At 42.1% G+C, this 17681-nt stretch overlaps 2 protein-coding genes across 3 annotated transcripts in view; both read left to right on the plus strand.

Annotated features, from left to right (window-relative positions):
- pdlim2 (PDZ and LIM domain 2 (mystique)) overlaps window positions 1-924 on the plus strand; it is a 37649-nt gene extending 36725 nt beyond the window's left edge. For both annotated transcript variants that reach the window (XM_034595630.1, XM_034595629.1), the window contains exon 10: window positions 275-924. In XM_034595630.1, coding sequence (XP_034451521.1) covers window positions 275-467 — 193 coding nt within the window. In that variant the 3' untranslated portion in view covers window positions 468-924. The remainder of the gene's footprint in view (window positions 1-274) is intronic.
- A 4919-nt stretch (window positions 925-5843) lies between these two features.
- The window catches only part of adgra2 (adhesion G protein-coupled receptor A2), a 40045-nt gene continuing 28207 nt past the window's right edge, over window positions 5844-17681 (plus strand). The window contains exon 1 of the mRNA XM_034595628.1: window positions 5844-6873. Coding sequence (XP_034451519.1) covers window positions 6569-6873 — 305 coding nt within the window. The 5' untranslated portion in view covers window positions 5844-6568. The remainder of the gene's footprint in view (window positions 6874-17681) is intronic.

The following is a 17681-nucleotide window of genomic DNA, read 5'->3' on the forward strand; positions in this document are numbered from 1 at the left end:
CACAGCGAGAAGAATGAGACCACCTCTTAATGTGTTTGAAGTGATCTGATGCATTCAGACCTGAACGTGGTGCTGACCACTTGTGATTCGGATCACTCATGACAGATGTTAGTAGCAGGTCTGGTTAAGGTTTGTGTGTCGCTTTTCCTTTAAAAGTTAAACTATGTCTGTCTGTTCTTATCTCTCCAGCTCTATAGTTGATTCACTTTGGAAATCAATTTATTCTGTTATCACATAGACTCCAAAGTCTCTGACTGCCTTCATCTTTCCACAGCTCACAGGCCGTGCGTATCCTGGACGACCGCTACCGCCACACAGAGTGCTACGCCTGCACAGACTGCGGTCTTAACCTCAAGATGAGAGGTCATTTTTGGGTTGGAGATGTGATGTACTGTGAGAAGCATGCCAAACAGAGGTACCAAGGCCCAGGTACCTCCCCCCAAGCCACCTTGTCCCCTCGCCAATGAAAGCGCCACGCCACATCCGTCCCTCTTGGGACGCAGAGTGCTGCTTGTCTGCCTGAAGAACCACCTCATCTGACTCAGTTATAGACCTTGGGATGGAGCACGGAGGTGGACACTGGTCAGTGATATGGCAGAGGATGATCTTTTCTGATCCCATTTAACTATATTTTGCAATATTATGATTCACATTCTTGCCTTTGGTATAATTGTATCTGAATTTGCGACTTTGTTTTTCACAAGATGCAGCCTCCACAGTCGTTATATTTAATCTTAGCTCTAATGATGCACAGCTTCCATGGACTCAGGCCACATCACGTTCTATGGCCAGTTTTACATTACACCTACAATTTAGACAAACTTGGCAGGACTGTCTCTCCGACTCTGACGATCTGGATAAGCAATTGAATCTTCTGCTGAACACAAAGGGACCAAAAATCTCACCTACACTGCATTAGTGTACTGTGAGGGTGTGGATGGTTGCATGCTTTCACATGCAGGAGTGTGGTGGCTTCTGCATGCCTTAGCTGCATCTGTGTGTGTGGGTGGGTGTGTGTGTGTGTGTGGGTGGGTGGGTGGGTGGGTGGGTGCGTGCATGAGCGAGGGGAAGGAGGGGGGTGTACACGTAATTACAGACACAAAGGAGTTGAGTTAAAGTTTGATTTCTCCTGTATTTCTTTTGTAAACTGAATATGGGTTAAAAAAAAGGAGAAAAAAAACATTTGCTGATGTTTTGATGCTTATGAGGGAGATTCATTCAATGCAAAATATTTTTGATGTTTTTGTGATTGAACTGTATTCTATAATATAAACCATTTAAAATGCATTATGTATGCACAGGACATTTAGTGTGAAAAGATTTGATGACGATAATGCATTTACAGCAGTACTCAGAAATACACTTTAATGTTCGCATTTCATGTGGCACTTAATAAAATCGCACAACCTGAAGCTGCTTCAGTGACTTTGATTGTGTTGCAATAATGTCTGAATCAAAATGTCTCCATACATCATCACTGCCTCACGACATTTTGGTGACATCTGATTGTTGTTGCAAACAACTCCAGTAATATATAGAAAAAGAGATGTTTGTCTTTAGTGGTTTGTGTAATATGAATTTAAGATTTTAAATTAAGTTCAATATATATTTACTTGCACAGCTGACATTTTGTTGTTCCTTCGTGGTGTTAACTTCAGATGTTACTAATGATAATAACTCGGTTCACTCTCCACAAGTGTTAAAATACATGTGTAGATTCACCAAATTCTTAAATTTCTGCTTTCCCTGCTAGACTTTGTCAAAATGTCTGCTGTGGCCTAGTCATACTATATAATAAAATCATTAAGTGTTTTACTCTGAAAAAACTTACAAAACCTTATATTTTTTATTGAAAAATAGGAATGTAAATGAATACATCTTGCATAGCTTGAAAATAAATATTACTTCCCCAACGTGTTTATTTTGACGTCACTGTTGACCTCTGTTAAATCAGTCCTTTAAACTTATCATATGTGGGTATTCATCCATTACATGTTCAAAATATTCTTGTTCTTTCACATAACGAAGTGTAATAAAATAAACACAAATTATTCCAAGGGATGTGGATGGGGTGGGGGTCCCTGGACTATTATTTGTCTGGTGGGGGTCCTTGGCTGGGAAAAATTGCAACCTCTACCACACATTTGCATATATAGTACTATATATGTATAGTAAAGGACTGTGAGACTTCATGATCCACGTTAGTCAAACTACACACGCCTCTTTCATTGAGACAGAATTCATCGATCACATGATCTGATATGACATCAGACATTAAAAATGGGAACAGTGACATTACAGTTGAAAGAAGACAGGTTTGTCAAGTAGGGCGTCACCCTCATCTTATTAGCAACATGTTGCAGCTCTGGTTGTCTTTGAGAACTTATGAAAGTGAGATTGACCCTGGTTGTCCAACTGTTGGCAGTCTTTGAAATAGAATATTATTCTACATGTTTATTATAATCTACGTAAAATATGATCCTGAATAATAAAAGATCATATATATCAAGTGACATTCTTGTAATTCACGGTTCTAACCAGACGAGGGCAGCATTACTATCTTTTCAATGTGTCCCTGAACTTGGTAAAGGGCTGAAAAAATTAAGGAGCAGAACCAATAATTACATTTTACGTGTATAAAGATTTTGTTTTTTTACGTGCCATGATATATGTACATTAAAATACATTTATTACCATAGGACTTAGTTTTATAAATATGCAACTAAACAGGTAAGTGTAAGGATCACATAATGATTTATTCAGTTATTATACAAGTGCTACTTTACATGTGGATTGCATGTGTACATTTTGTATAAATAGAATCACTTAACATAAGATTGTAAAAACTATTTACACTGGAGTAAATGCTAAACTATTGGAACTGACACAACCGCAGGCCCGTCTACTGCTACCAACAATAATTCTTAATGATCGTCAAAGGAATTTAGTGCTGAGAAATATGGCACCACATTATGATTTGATAACCCCATAATTTGGGCGAGAGGCTGGTTTAACATGCCCATAAATCCTTAATTAAAACCATGCATCCAGGAAGTGCCCGTATAGCTGCAGGGCCGAGAGGGCGGATCTTATGTGTGCTGCACATCTCACCACTAGATGTCATGGGCTCCTCAAGTAAGACTCAGCAGCCACAGACGAGGGCCTTAGAAACAGGCCCTGATGTTTGCATCCCTGCTGGAAGTTTTCTTTTGTTTATCCACTGGCAGAGACATAAGCCTGAGCTATGCCTCAGAACTCACTGCTCCACATCTCGGATTGGGCTGAAAACCTCCACTGTTCTAAGCTACATCTGCTGCAGCGTGGGCCGGCAGGAACAAGCCCAGGAGAAGCCATCACTCAGCCGTCTCACAAATTGTCTGTCTTCCCTCATATCTTCTGTCATACATCACGAACAGTTGCGTAACCTCCACACAAAAAAAAACCCCTCCTCCCCTCTGACATTATCTTTACTTCCTCTGTTTTACTTTTCGAGGCTCAGAGCTTCTTATGCGTTCCACCTCTCCATCCCAGCGTTCTCCCCCCTTTCCTCAATACTCCACCTGGAATGGAGTCCAGATGTGGAGCAGGGAGAAGGAGAGATTGCCTGCTTGGCTATAAGGAGCGAGGGGGCTGTGGGGAGCACGGAGAGAGAAAATGTTGGAACGACATTAAAGTTTGTCTGGATGCCATTAAGTACAATTTGATGTAATGTGCAGTTTGGAACGTGACATTTTAAATGGAAACTGCTCTCCAGATGAGAGAGATTTGGGCCTGGTGGAGTTGGAGGGGGGTGTTGTACTTGAAGCCTTATTTAACAGCTTGGATAAACAGCCCTCTGTTTCGTTGCTGAGCAGGCGCCCATCCACTGCTTGTGCTTTCTTTCAATAATCATGCTGGCTTTCTGAGCCCCGCTCCAGTGTACAGTATCATATACAGGAATAACAAACCCGGGGTCCACTGTGCGGGTCAGAGCACACTGCACCATTATACTGCTCGCATGACTGAGGTGCCTGCAGTTTGGATATGTCAGGGAAGACATGTCAAGACCAATTGCACCAAGTCCGTTTTCAAAAGCCCTTTCCTGCTTTCACCTTCTCATATTTTGAAATATTCTCCAGATTCGAACCGGCTCGGTCTCCGTGGGGCCTCTCGTATATCAAAAAGTATTTTTTAAACAGAAATCCATCGCTGGATCTTGGAAACTTTCCATACACACAAGCAAAAAAATGTGAAAAGGAGCACTTGAGGAAGTTTATGATCCTCTGTGTTTTTTGGATTGCATGTGATTCTTTCAGGATGAGGGGGGGTGAGGAATATTTAAAAATATTTTTCAACAAAAAGATTTACGGTCTGGAATTCTATTTGTCCAAGCATTTCTAAATCATAGCATTTGGTTTGTGCAAGATGCAGTGGATGTGATAGCTCATATGGTACATAAAGGGGAACACACTCTTTCAGTTGATGTTGAATTAGGCTGCAGTACTTGATGATGTTCAACAGGTTAGTCTGACTTGATCTCACTGAACTAGCCCTTCCATTACAATGTCCATCACCATGTTAGAACTTGCATTAAAGAACCCATACATTGCAGTATTTTATGGGATGCCTGCTGTTGCCAGTGACCATGAACATAACGGCCTCTGGGGGACAAAAACATCATATCATAAAACTCATCATGGCAGCTCAGCCTCTGCACATTTTCACGATCATTTCTCCTGCGCTACCACGACTTTCTTTGCGGTAACGATACAGAATGTGGTGAAGTATATCTATAAAAGTCTTTGCTTCCTCTGCTTCCCGCTGATTCATTTAAAAACCCTTTGAACTGCTAAAACACATACAATATTTAAGAAGCCTTCAGCAAGACCTTCATTCACAATCTGCTCTGTCGATGGAGGCGCTCACTGAAACCAAGACCTACCTGAATGGAAACATCCAATCAAAATTAAAAAAAACACCCAAGAACGGTAAATATTACCCATAATCCCCGGCTTTCTGAACCGAAAGAGCTGCCATTGTAACAAATACACCAAATTCTGTCCAGGATTCTTGATCGTTTTAAAATTGACTCGCCGAATATCAGAGTTAACCGTTAAACTCATCATTCTTTCTAACTGATCTTAAGTCAGTTAAGGCATGTGGTGTGAGGAGTGGGGATGAAAGCGGTGCCATTCTCCCTATTCCAAGTCAGTGATCCATCAAACTAATTTTGAAGATGCTATTTAGGGTAAAAAAGTTGCACAGTGATGCTTTAAAAGACCTGAGGAGACACAATCATGATAAATTACCCTTATAAAAAAAATGAATATACAGAAAAGAGGAAATCTGAATAAAAACATTTTGAGATGACTGACTACAGTATTACAATACACCAGGTCTTTTATATTTATTTATTATGAGTTCGTGCAATTTCATCCAATATGTCCAATAATTCTCATGTCTGTTTACATCTCATTTATTCAATATGTGTAATTTCATTCACTTGTGTGCAACATCCTAATATTTATAGAATATCTATCTATTTAATCTTATATTATTAGCTTTTACTTATGAAAGCAGAGCATTAATGATTATATTCGTGAGCTGGACGCAATGTAATTACTTTGCACTTTTGAGCTTGAATTCTGATTATTGGCTAATCATTTTGGTTTTGTGCCGTCCAGCATATCATTTAAACCAAATACATAAAACCCTCAGGACTGTGTGATGAAGTTTGGTGAAGTCCGGGTGGGTTATTAAACCACCGGTCACATGTGGACCCTCCTCTCCCTCCTCTCTGTGGCCGGACTGGATGCGCTAGGACCGCGGGGACCTGGGCGCAGACGCAGACGGAACGGGCGCACTTGGGGTTGTTGCTAAAGTGAGTTAGAGTGTGACAAGAGGCAAGCGAGAAAAAACCGCTAGATAGATTCTGGGAATTACACAGGAGCCCATGGAGACCAGCTCATTTTCTTAATCCGAGTGTGTGTAGTTGCGTATTTTTACCTCCTCCTGTTTTACTCCAAGTTGCGCTTGAGATAAGGTTTACGCAGACCTCCGGGATCCGGGAAAACTCTGAAGGAAAAAGAGCAGCGCGAAAAGTGCGAGAAGTTTGACAATATACTTTTTCTCCTTCTTCACTTAATCAAAGAGGTGAAAAAGTGGCTGCTGCTGTGGCTGCTCACTCGTCAATCTCATCGACCCTTGGATTATTTTTTAAAAAGGCGAATAACGGTAATTCGGACATTCCCAAGCATCCTCTAAAGTGATGTAAATCTCATATTTCAGTAAATAATAGGACCAGCAACTCTTTAAGACGGAAGACTGCGGCTGTTTCAATGTGTTGAGGACATTTGGATGGACTAACACACTCCTGGGTTGATCTGGACCACAGGGAGTTGTGCGCCCTGGCTGCCATGACATAACGGGACACTTGGAAAACTCCACGGCGCTGAATATTTCTGGAATGAGCGGCTGATGTGTGTTCACTGCTGAGCGGAGCTTCTCCAAGTTTTCCATTCATTCGACACTTGAACATTTTTTCTCCTTGCGCCCCCCTCCTCTGAGAGCTTCATGGTGGAGATATGGGATGACTGGAGGCGGGGGTGCAGCTGAGGTGAGATCCAGCCGAAGGACAATGTTTGCGCCCGGCGTTGGCATCCCTCTGCTGCCGGGGCGTGTGGTACTGATGCTGCTGCTGCTGCTTGCCGCCTCCGGGCCGAGGCTCTCCCAGGCCTGTCCCGGGCTGCTCGCGTCCACCAGCGGCTGCAGCTGCACGGACGAGCGCTCCAAAGCGCACGGCGCCCAGGCTTTGGGCAGAAGGGTCAGCTGCACCAAGGAGGAGCTGACTGAGCCTCCGGATCCGAGCCTGATGCCCAACAGGACAGTTACTCTGTGAGTCTGACAAGTTTACTGTAACATCAACAAATATCATATCACTTTATGACTGTGATCTTCCTTCTGTGGCCTTAACTTATGGTGCCATGTGCGTCCTCTGGTTTCAGAGATTTTTGGAGGAAAGTGTGTAAACCAATCATACTCATAGCATTTGCCACAGTCAGTGATTATCATAGGCTGAGGAGACAGACTTTCCAGGTCTTATTACAGGTTTTAATCAGTGATTGTTCAGTTTTAATGGCACAATTCACATAAAAATACAAAGTTGGGAAAAACCAATAGCTCAGGCCCCCACACCCAACACTCTGACCCTGTGACCTTAGCTTTAACTGTATTGAGGACTTGTTGCAGTAATAAGGCTTGTTAGGTCAGGAGTTTACATCTTGATCTAGTTTAACTCTGTAGTGGTGGGCTGAGCGATTGGCTCTCTGTAAAGCATTAAGAAGATCACTGAGAGGGCAGAGCGACTGTAGCCATCATCGTTGGCCCAGCCTCTTTGACACAACTCTGTCACTTTAAATTTGACTCTCAGCCTCTCTGAGTTCAGCCCCCTTCCTTCTCCCACCACCACCTCCACCCTGTGCACATGGTCCAGCTGACTTGGCCTTGCAAAACGGCTATAAACAGAAACACATTTTGAGCATTTTATACCCAACGTTGTGCTTTACTGTTGGGTTGGCGCCTTCTTTTAATACTGCAACACCCCGTCTGACAATCACCTTCGAGTGAGGATAGACAAAAACCAAAACCACTCAGTGGAAACCAGACAGCAACAATTCTGGGCCAGTTCTGTGTGATATTTATTTGTGTGGTTTATCTGCACAAAGCTCGCACATCCACATCAGGGGCCAAAACACACTCATCTTTCATGATGGATGCACTACCAATGTATCAGTGACACATTTTTTGGGTGGTGTCTTAGCGTTTTCTTCACAGCTGCTCCGAAGAGGTTTCTGATTCCCACAGTGTGTGACTGTTGTCTGTGCTCTGACGTGGGAAAGTGCTGCATGCACATGGGCACGGTAAAAAAACACAACAACACTATGTTCAGCTGCCCCACTGCAGCGAGCATATGAGGTAAAGTAAGGGGATTCATGCCCTGGGAGAGCTAAAGGCATCCAGCAGTCCATTTAGAGGGCCTTATGTTCCTTGCTTAATAAAGACAGGATCAACATCTGGGCAACACATTGCCGAAAACCAGAGGTTAAAAAAAAGGACTTGGGCAGCAGTGGTGGAGGTGTTTGAAGATAATCTTCCGTCTCTGCACCTACTCATTTTGGTTGAGTTGTGTTTGTACTGATGTTTAGCATCTTGTGACACTTTTAAGAGGCTCTGTATGAGGAGTGAACCGTTCCGCCCGTCATCCGCCATTTTCTTTACCTTTCCCCGAGAGCTGCGGTGTCTGGAAAGTTCATTTTCCTGAAGATTCGACAAGTTCGTCAAGCGCCCGTGCTCCCATCGCCACTCACGACATTGGCTCCAGATGTGGAATGTAAGAAGTTGTTGATTTTCGTGTTATTCCTGACATTCCATCGGTGCGCTCAGAGACTGCAGACAGTATCCCAGGTGCAGCAGGGGGAGCTTTTCTACATCACCTCGGTCCCTCCACTCGCGATCGAACGGCCTGACAGCCCCGCTGCATGCCCTCTCGCCTGGGGCAGCCTGGAGGAATGCTCTCCTCCATGCTGAGCAAGGCTGGAGGACACCAGGCCCGGGCTTCCGGGGCCGCCTGCTACGTGTAATGCACAACAGCTGGCCCCTGTGAACATTCCAGCTGAGGCCCCTTAGCCTCATGGGAAATCCCAATGGGGATTTGTTTATTAAAACTATTAGTTGGCTGTTTGTTGTTCTTGCCAGCCATAAAGGGGTGACCAGTCACCCCAATATTATCACCTCCTTCTGTGGCATTTCAAGGCCTCTGATTACACTGCTGCGTGAGACGTTGTACACCGTTTCTCTGATCACTGGTCCAATAATGCATTTGTCTGAGCCTTCGTGCACAAGCCCCAGTCGTCTGTCCCACTTTCCCTCTTTTTCTTTATCTCCAGCTCCCCCATTTCTCTCCCCTTCCCACCCCCTCTATCATGAGTTCATCCACACGCAGTAACTCTCAACCTAAATATTTAGTCGTCTTGGTAGGAAACTGCCATGTCCAAACTCCTTCCAGATGTGAGCCTGCACAGGCTTGTGTTTTGGCGTAATTATGCACGGCTGCAAAGGAGCTGGATCACTGGGAGAGGAAGAGGAGCGGAAGGGTAGAGAGGCAAAAAAAAGCACCGGTGTCGAGGAGAAAGTATACGAGTGAATGACAGGAATTAAAGAAAAAAAGGCCACAGCGAAGGAGAAAGTTGAGCATGAAGGGTAGAAGAGGTGGGAAGTGGGAACTGAGAGGTGAACAAAAAAAAAACGAGAGAGCAAGCGAGAGGATGGAGGAGGGAGAATAGAGGCTTGGCAGGCGGTTCAGAGGGATGTGCCCCTGGAGACTGAAAATCCCCAGCCCCTGACGAACAGATCTCCGACATCGGGGTGAGAGGGAGGAGGAGGAGGTAGTGGAGCAACATAGCTTCACTTCCAAAGCATTGCTCCATGTCTCCTTTATTTTTAGTCTTTTGAACCAGTGTCAAAGAAGAACTTTTGTTTTTTTTATTGGTGATGAAATTTGTTCCCCTCTTAGGATGAATATATATCACACACACTCATGCCCCGAAAAACACGCAGAGTAACTCCTCCCTGTGCTGTGTGACGGCAGCTGTGCTTGTTTTAATGTTTTTAATGGATAACAGACAAATGGAGGGAACGTACAGTGGCAGTTTGTGTGTGAACGTGCTGGTGCTTCGCTGCTTGTGGTTTTTACCCAAGTCTAAACCGCACTCCTCCCCTGGCGTAGTTTGTTGTCATCGATGTCAGTGACTGATGGCTCTGCAGGCTCAGTGGGTGCCAGGCGAAAGGAGCAGGCCACACATGCTCGGGGTGCGGGGTCAGCGTGCCCGCCGTTGACACGATGCCCCCTCAGCTGCGGGACAGTTGCTCCTTGCATGTTTGCACTTGAGCCCAGGGTTTAAGATACAAATATTCCGGCGAGGATGGTCATATTTTTATCAGTAAGGGTCGCGTGTAGGCTAAATGAACAGCTGTAAAATCTGCTCAGGGGTTTGGTGAACAAAGGCCGGATCTCAGTTTTAGCTTGTGCTATAAAGCAATAATTAATAGACATAACCGAATATTAACACCACTTTCTTGTCTGCACACCAGATCTGAAGCTACAGCTGCAGCCAATTAGCATAGCTTAGCATAAAGACTATAAAAGGGGGGGAAACCGCTAGCAAAGTCAATCCAAAGCAAAGAAAATCTGTCAGTCACATCCTCTAAAGCTCAGTAGTCACAACATTACTGTTTTAACAGAAAGACCAGTGTTAGCTGTTAACCCAATTTCTTCATACCAAGCTAAGCTACACTAAGCTAATTGGCTGGTATTATAGCTTCATATTGAATGGACAGAGACTGTAGTGTTCCTCTCATCTGTTTTTCTCATCTAACTGTCAGAATGAAAGCTAATAGCAAAGTGTATTTTAGAAAACGTACAGCCGTTCCTCCAAATCTTATTTTTAAGTCCTGATCAGCTTAAATCTGTTTTATTTATCAACGTGTGAAACAAAATGATCTCAGCTCAAACGTCCCCTTTTCAGTTGCTGTTTCTTTTCAGAGCCGTTCAGTTCTTTCTGTCTTCTTTAGCAGATAAGCTACGACATCATGTGAGAATCAGATAAAAGATCCTAAAACCTAATAAATGGACCTTTTTAAAATAAGTTTTATTTTAACTGTCCTTGTGACTGAAATAATAAAAAGAGACAAGATTTACAACACCATTTTATTAGCTGCAAATATAAAGAGGAGCTTAAAAGTAAAAACGCTTACTCTACTACACTTTTATTTTGTACTTTTATTATTTTCATTACTTATTTGAATACATTATTAAGGCTCTAATTACCAAAGAGTGCCTCATCTAGGTCACTTCATTTTCAACATTTTGGGAAATAAAGTCATAATATTACGAGAATAAAGACACAGTGGGATGGTTCCTGTTATATTAACAGGGAAATATTCGAAGTCTGTGTTGAAATGAGGAATATAGAGCATCTTGTTTAGTGATACTTTAGAATAGGCTACACAAAATAAGGTAAATACTTCATCTTTTTTCACATCAACTCTATAATATCAGAACTGAAAAGATTGTTTAATAAACCGTGTTTATTGTGAAGAAAGAAGCACACAGACTTGGAGGAACTTGCCTCTTTTGTAGAGGAGCACATGTGTGGTGGTGGTCGACTGTGAGGTTATCGTTGGCGACATCTGCGTGCTATTTAAAAGGGACTTTTAGTTTCTCAAAAAATAATGACTAGGTTTACATGAACATCCAACTATTGACCTCAATTCAATTATACAACATCATTTTGGTGTTTATATGAGTTGCCAATAGAATATTACACTCATATTCCAATTTACATGTTACAGAGCAAAGTCTGGTTATAACCCACTTCATGCCGTCCACTACGCCATTGCCTCCGACGTTATTTTGCCAGTTTCAAATCCCCAACCTGAAATAGTTTAATGTATGAGGACACCATTTTGGGTGGTTTCTTTCTAATTTTCCAAAAGCTATAAGTCCTTTATATTTTCCGATCTCGTTTACACTCAGGGCTTGTGTCATCAAGCTGCTGTAGGTTGATGTTGCAAAATGCTGTGATAACTTCAATTGGACGTTATAATGTGATTAAGACGTATACACATCAACATAATGTGACTAAGGTCGGAAAGCTCAACATTTATTTATACAATATGAGTCTGACCTAATTCAGGTTAAGATAATCAGACAATGTTGTTTACATGGCTGTGTCATATTCAGACTATTGTGTTAATCAGGTTAATATCAGAATACTGATGTCTTGTAAACGTAGTCAGTGAGATTGTTAATCAAGACTTTGGATCCAGAGGAAGTGGAACTTTATGATTTTCATTCAACTCTGACTATATTCTTGTAATACTACGACTTTATTTTCAATATCTCAGATTTTTTATCTTCAATATTAGACTTAATAAATTGAACATGTAACTTCCTGACTTTTAGAGGTACTGTTTTTGTTTCCTTCTGACTGAGCTGTTTCCCCTCTGTTTTCAGCCTCTTCAATAAGCTCCTGGCTGTAGCTTTGTCTTTTAGTGAGTGCAGATCACCAAAGTTGAACCAGTCTGTGACAGAAAGTGTTTGGAGGATGAAAGAGCTCATTTAGCAGCAGCATCTGAAGGATAGGGCGTCCTTGTTTTTACACTTCACCCCACATTTGTCTGATTACTCATTTTTTGGTTCAATTAAATCCAACCATCATGCCGCCTGTAATTGTTTACTGCATCTAAAGAGTCCTCTGTGTCTCAAAGCCAGCTCACCTCTCCAGAATGATCCTCTGGCTACAGTATGAATCTGTGTGTATCTTTAACCACCATTTTATCTCCTGACTCACTTCGTCGGCCTCTCACTTGTGGCCCATGTGCGGACAGATACCGAGGGGCGAGCAGATGTGTCGGTGGTGTTGTTTCTGTGAGTCCGTGTGTGTTGAGACAGGAGTACGTAGATGAAAACGTCCCAAACATTCGTTTTATCAGCGGGGAGAATTCCAATAGCTGGGTGAGCGCGGGACCCCAGGCATTCCTGCAGCGATAGGGTTTATTTATGTGGGGAAAGGTGTTGAGAGGAGGGGGAGCGTGCTCTCCTCCGCACATGTGAGGTGGGGCAGTGGTCGGCAATAAATCAAAACAGCAAACAAAAGGCCGGACACTGGATACTCTGGGCTTTATGCTGAGCTGCAGCACCTGCCAATGCCACACAGGCTTGGATTTTAATGTGCCCTCTCATGTCAAGGTAACACGACCAGGGGGTCATCTCCACACGCCTACTGTGCTGCACTGGAGCTGTCCCCCGGTTCAAACAGTGCATGTGTATTTCGTTTATCACCTTGTTGTGTTTGTTGATTAAAAGTCTGCGATATTTCGAAACTTGGCATAAACACAGAGATGTGTTGTCATAGTAATCTCATATCCCTGAGTGGCTTTTTGTTATTTTAGGACTTTTTTTCCACGGAGCTCTCTTCTTATCTTACTCCAAAAATGCCTGACTTTGACTTTTCGTTGCCAGCGCTAACTTCCCTCTCCCTGTGTTTGACCACAGCGGCTCCCACAGTTCCTGCCCCGGGTAGAAAACACATGGATACAGACAGATATAATGGGCGTCTGTAGTGGGAATGCCTGTGGCTTTAGCGTGTGTGTGTGTGTGTGTGTGTGTGTGTGTGTGTGTGTGTGTGTGTGTGTGTGTGTGTGTGTGCATGCTCCCTTGTCTTTGTGATATGCTTACCATTGAATTCACCAATGTAATCTAATCTGAGTACTTTTTGATGATAGGTGCATATATAGGGGTACATGAACTTTTACGACTCAAAGGAGATTTAAATTAGTTTGCTGCGCCGACTGATAACTGACTAATGTCCTAAGGAAACTAATATTAATCTGGATTTCCTGAAACTCCTACAATTTTACCAAATGATTACACACATACATACATATATTTTGTATTCCTGTGTCATGCCAATGCATTTGGTCCATCCCTTTTTGTGAGTCAGCCCTAATCTACAAGCACTTATATCTTCTTCTGGTACTACATGTACAAAACATGGGGGGAAAGGAAAAAATTAAGAATTAAAAAGAAGTTATCGAACTAAGAATTATTACATCTATGAATTGACTCAATAAAGAGCTTTTTCTAGGCTTCCTCCAGAGAACTGGCTGATTGAAATGTTTCACATGTAAATAGCCAACTCATCATCATCAGAATATGTAAAGTCAATATCTTTTTTTAATCTTACAAAACAGAGAATAACACAGTTCACAATAGAAGGGATATCATCATTCAGACCAGCACATCAGACAGATCAGATGTTCTTAATCTTTATTGATACATTTTCCAGTTTCTTCAGTCAAAGGTAAAATGTAAGTTTGTGTCTTACCAGGAGCGGGTGGTGGTGATCTTCATTTTTGCCATGAAGTTCCGCCCTTGTTGTGTTTACAAGACAAGAGATTTAAATCTGCATATGTGGATCAAAGGTCATGCAGGGACAAAAAAATGAAAACAAAATTCTCTGTCACCCAAAGATACACATTTTATATCTAGTTTATCAATATAAATAGTTTATACTTTGATTGTTTATAAATCAACCAACAACAACAATTCGTATTTCGAATTTTCTAATGTTACTCCAAACCATTTAATGATGATTAGCTCTAACTGTAAATAGAACCACAATATATCAAGAGTCGGTTCACACCCAGTCACAGATTTGTGAAATAAAGCAACAGCTTTTATTCAAATCTTAACCACTGGTCAAAGAGACAATATGTGTGTGTATTCCTTCAGCTGAAATCAAATAAGTATTACGAAAGCATGTTGGACTACCATCATATTTTTAGAATAAAAGCCTTATGATGCAGTAATTTAGATTGGTGTGACATGAACACTGATTCTCCGAAAAATTAAATACAAACAATAACAAAACAAAACAAAAACACAAACTTCTCACAGATGCCGAAAGCGACACCGTGAGAGTATCTGGGGCAGACAGATTTTTCACCAGCTCTTTGTAAACGCATCCCGATTTACCAGCAGCCTTTGCTCAGGAGCAGAAAACAGAGGCTGGTTATGAGAGCGAACAATGAGACAATGTTCGCCAGGCATCCACCGCATTCCGCTCACTGTCTCAAAAGGCTAAATTCACTAAATTGCCTCATTAAAAGCGTAAAAACACTTTAGACAGCGATTAAACTGACTATTGTGTTCCTGCTGTGCGCCCGTAAACTTTCCAGTTCGGTTTGTCTTGACTTGTCTTTGACTCCAAATATTGCTATAAATTATTGCCGCTTTACGGTAAGGCGTTGGTATTTTAACTTGTGTTCTCTGGCTGTTAATATTCAAAGCGTCTAGTTGTTTATGTCTATAAAGTTCACTGTTGTGAGTTGTGTATAAACCGCAGAAGCAACACTTCGTGGATGGTTCCTGTGTGCAAAACTCCATGAATTGTGTAATAAGACACACACAAAGTGGGGGACCTTTCTCTCCAAAGTGTAGATTGTGTTTGTGTGTGAGTCTGTTTGCCTGTGCAGTGCACACACATATGGGAAGGGCGTGCATGGCCGCAGCTCTCGAAATAGGCCTCAGTCCTCCCCTCTCTAATTAGAGACATTTCAAAAACCCAAATTTTAATTTTAGACTTTTTGGACCACTTATGCACACACACACATGCACATGCACACACACATGCACACACACACACACAGTTAAACATACGCACTTTCTGTCTAAATAAATCTGATAGGTCACACATTGCATCTAAATCCACACCCACACACACACACAGCCACAAACCACAGAGCCTTACTCCCGGCCTGGTAACCGAGCACAATGCAGTGTACTCTATAATAAGTGGTTGCACATATCAAATGCAGCAGAACACTCCCCATATATCGCCTCAAGTCAGGAAACTATGATAATAAACCCAAGTAATGCAAGATTCTCTACAAACTATATATTTTGACTATTTAGCTTGACAAGTGTCTGTTTCGCTCCTAATGTGGCTTCTCGCGCCCTCTTTTCTCGATTTGATGACTGAACGACTCAATCTGGGTCTTTCACATAACTAGTTCACAGAAAATATTTTACATGCAATTACATGGATGCTCCGTTCTATGACAGGCAGTAAATGGGGCTTGTAGCTTGGCAGCGTTCCCCGGTGGCTGCCACAAGCCCTCTGGTGGGCCGGGCACAATGGGCACATTCACATCTTGACATGCATTTGCTGCTAAAGTGCTTGTTGTGCTCGAGGGCATTTAGTCTCTCTGTTACTCTCAGTGCCGTGACAAGCTCAGGGTGCAAGGGTGCTCATGGGACCAATGGCTTAGGTGGCTCTCCCATCCTTTTTTTTTTACAAGCAAAGGGTTAAGCTATTTGGACATCACCGAGTCGCTGAACAGTCTGGGGGCCTCTTATAAAGTACTTATTGTAACAAAGATGACACAGCCACCTCTCAGCCTGAGAGATCTTTTCGCTTTCGCTCTCTTTCATTCCTCCTGCCTCAGCCTTCCTCTCCTCTTCCCTGTCTCCGAGCGGGAGACTAACCGAGAGACGAGGGTTGGGTTAAGCTGAGGCAAACACAAATATTGTCTACTGTCAAAAACCACTGTGCACAGTCACCGAAAATGTCATCCACTTGGATTATATTCAAAGCATAAAATGTGCAATAATATTTATAATACTCTCATGATCGAGCCAGCACAGTCACAAATGCATAAATAACAATCCAAACGCGTTCAAACCAGCTGCACCACATTCATTATACTGGGGTTTGGAGATGCACTGACAAATACAGCATTTTTTCCACAGCCCACTTGCTAAAATTTCCTAATATGACAATTTACTTTTGCTAAAAGATATGTACACAAAAAAGCCACAATCGGGCTGGCCAAACCTCAGACATCAGAGACAGAATTAAACAAAAAAATTAAACACAAACTTTTTATCTAAATTCAACTATATTACTTCTTGACTTTGAGTGACACACAGAAGCTGGAAATTACAGAAATGCCACTCAAACAACTGAAAAATGACTCATGATGCAGGCAATTTTAAACAACTGTGAAAAGCAGTTTTTACAGTCATTTGTCCATTCTGGGCTACTGTAGAATAATTGTTGCAACATGGCGGACTTTGTGGAAAATTTAAAGGGATCGTTCTAAGGTAATGAAAACACATAAATTATTTAGTATTTATTATTTATTTCTGGGTGATTATACACAAATAAGGAGAATATTTATTATTATTTAGTTCTGCTCATCGATCCCCTGAAGCCTACACACACACACACACACACACATACACACAAACAAACACACACACACACACACACACACACACACACACACACACACACACACACACACACACACACACACCATGGGACATGTCCTGACCCAGAATTCACAGCCACTAATGAAGGTCCATACCAATTACTGCTGCGTGTTTGTCGCCAAAGGAGCCCCAACTCAGCAAGTGGTTGCGTGTACTATATGTGCGTGATAGTGTAAAATGCATTGACGAATTAGAATGGCACTCAGAGCACATACCTCCGCCAAGGCCCAACAGTCTCTTTACATTAAATCATGCTCCACCAAATATAGACATATAGATATCAGGTCCTTAAATATGTCAGATTTTTTAACGATTAATGAACTATTCTCTGGGAAAACTGTGAAAATGTAAAAAGCTTGATCTCTTTATGTTAAAGAAAGTGATGAAAAAATGACTGGATCGGGGTCTGCACCAAAATTGTATGGTTTCTTCCCCCTGACCCATACCACATCCGTCAACAAGGTTTGGTGGTAATCCATCCAGTTGTGTTTGCGTTGTCTTGTCAACAAACAAACAAACAAACAAACGGTCATAGGTGAAAACAACCTCGCCGCTGGTAACACAAAGTGACAAATGTGAATTGTCTATCACTGAAAACATTTTCAAGAAGTTTCTATTCCACACAATAATCTCTCACACATAATATTGACATTGAAAGTGTGAATCCATTTTATTTTCACACACAAGTCAAATAAATCTTTTTAATGATTGATGCCTGAAGATTTACCTCTCTTCATCTGAATGAACCTATTGCCGAAAATTCCACTAATCAACTTGAACGATGATTTTTAAAAAAAGACCATAA

This window comes from Hippoglossus hippoglossus, chromosome 9, assembly GCF_009819705.1.
Source record: "Hippoglossus hippoglossus isolate fHipHip1 chromosome 9, fHipHip1.pri, whole genome shotgun sequence".
Classification (NCBI taxonomy): domain Eukaryota; kingdom Metazoa; phylum Chordata; class Actinopteri; order Pleuronectiformes; family Pleuronectidae; genus Hippoglossus; species Hippoglossus hippoglossus.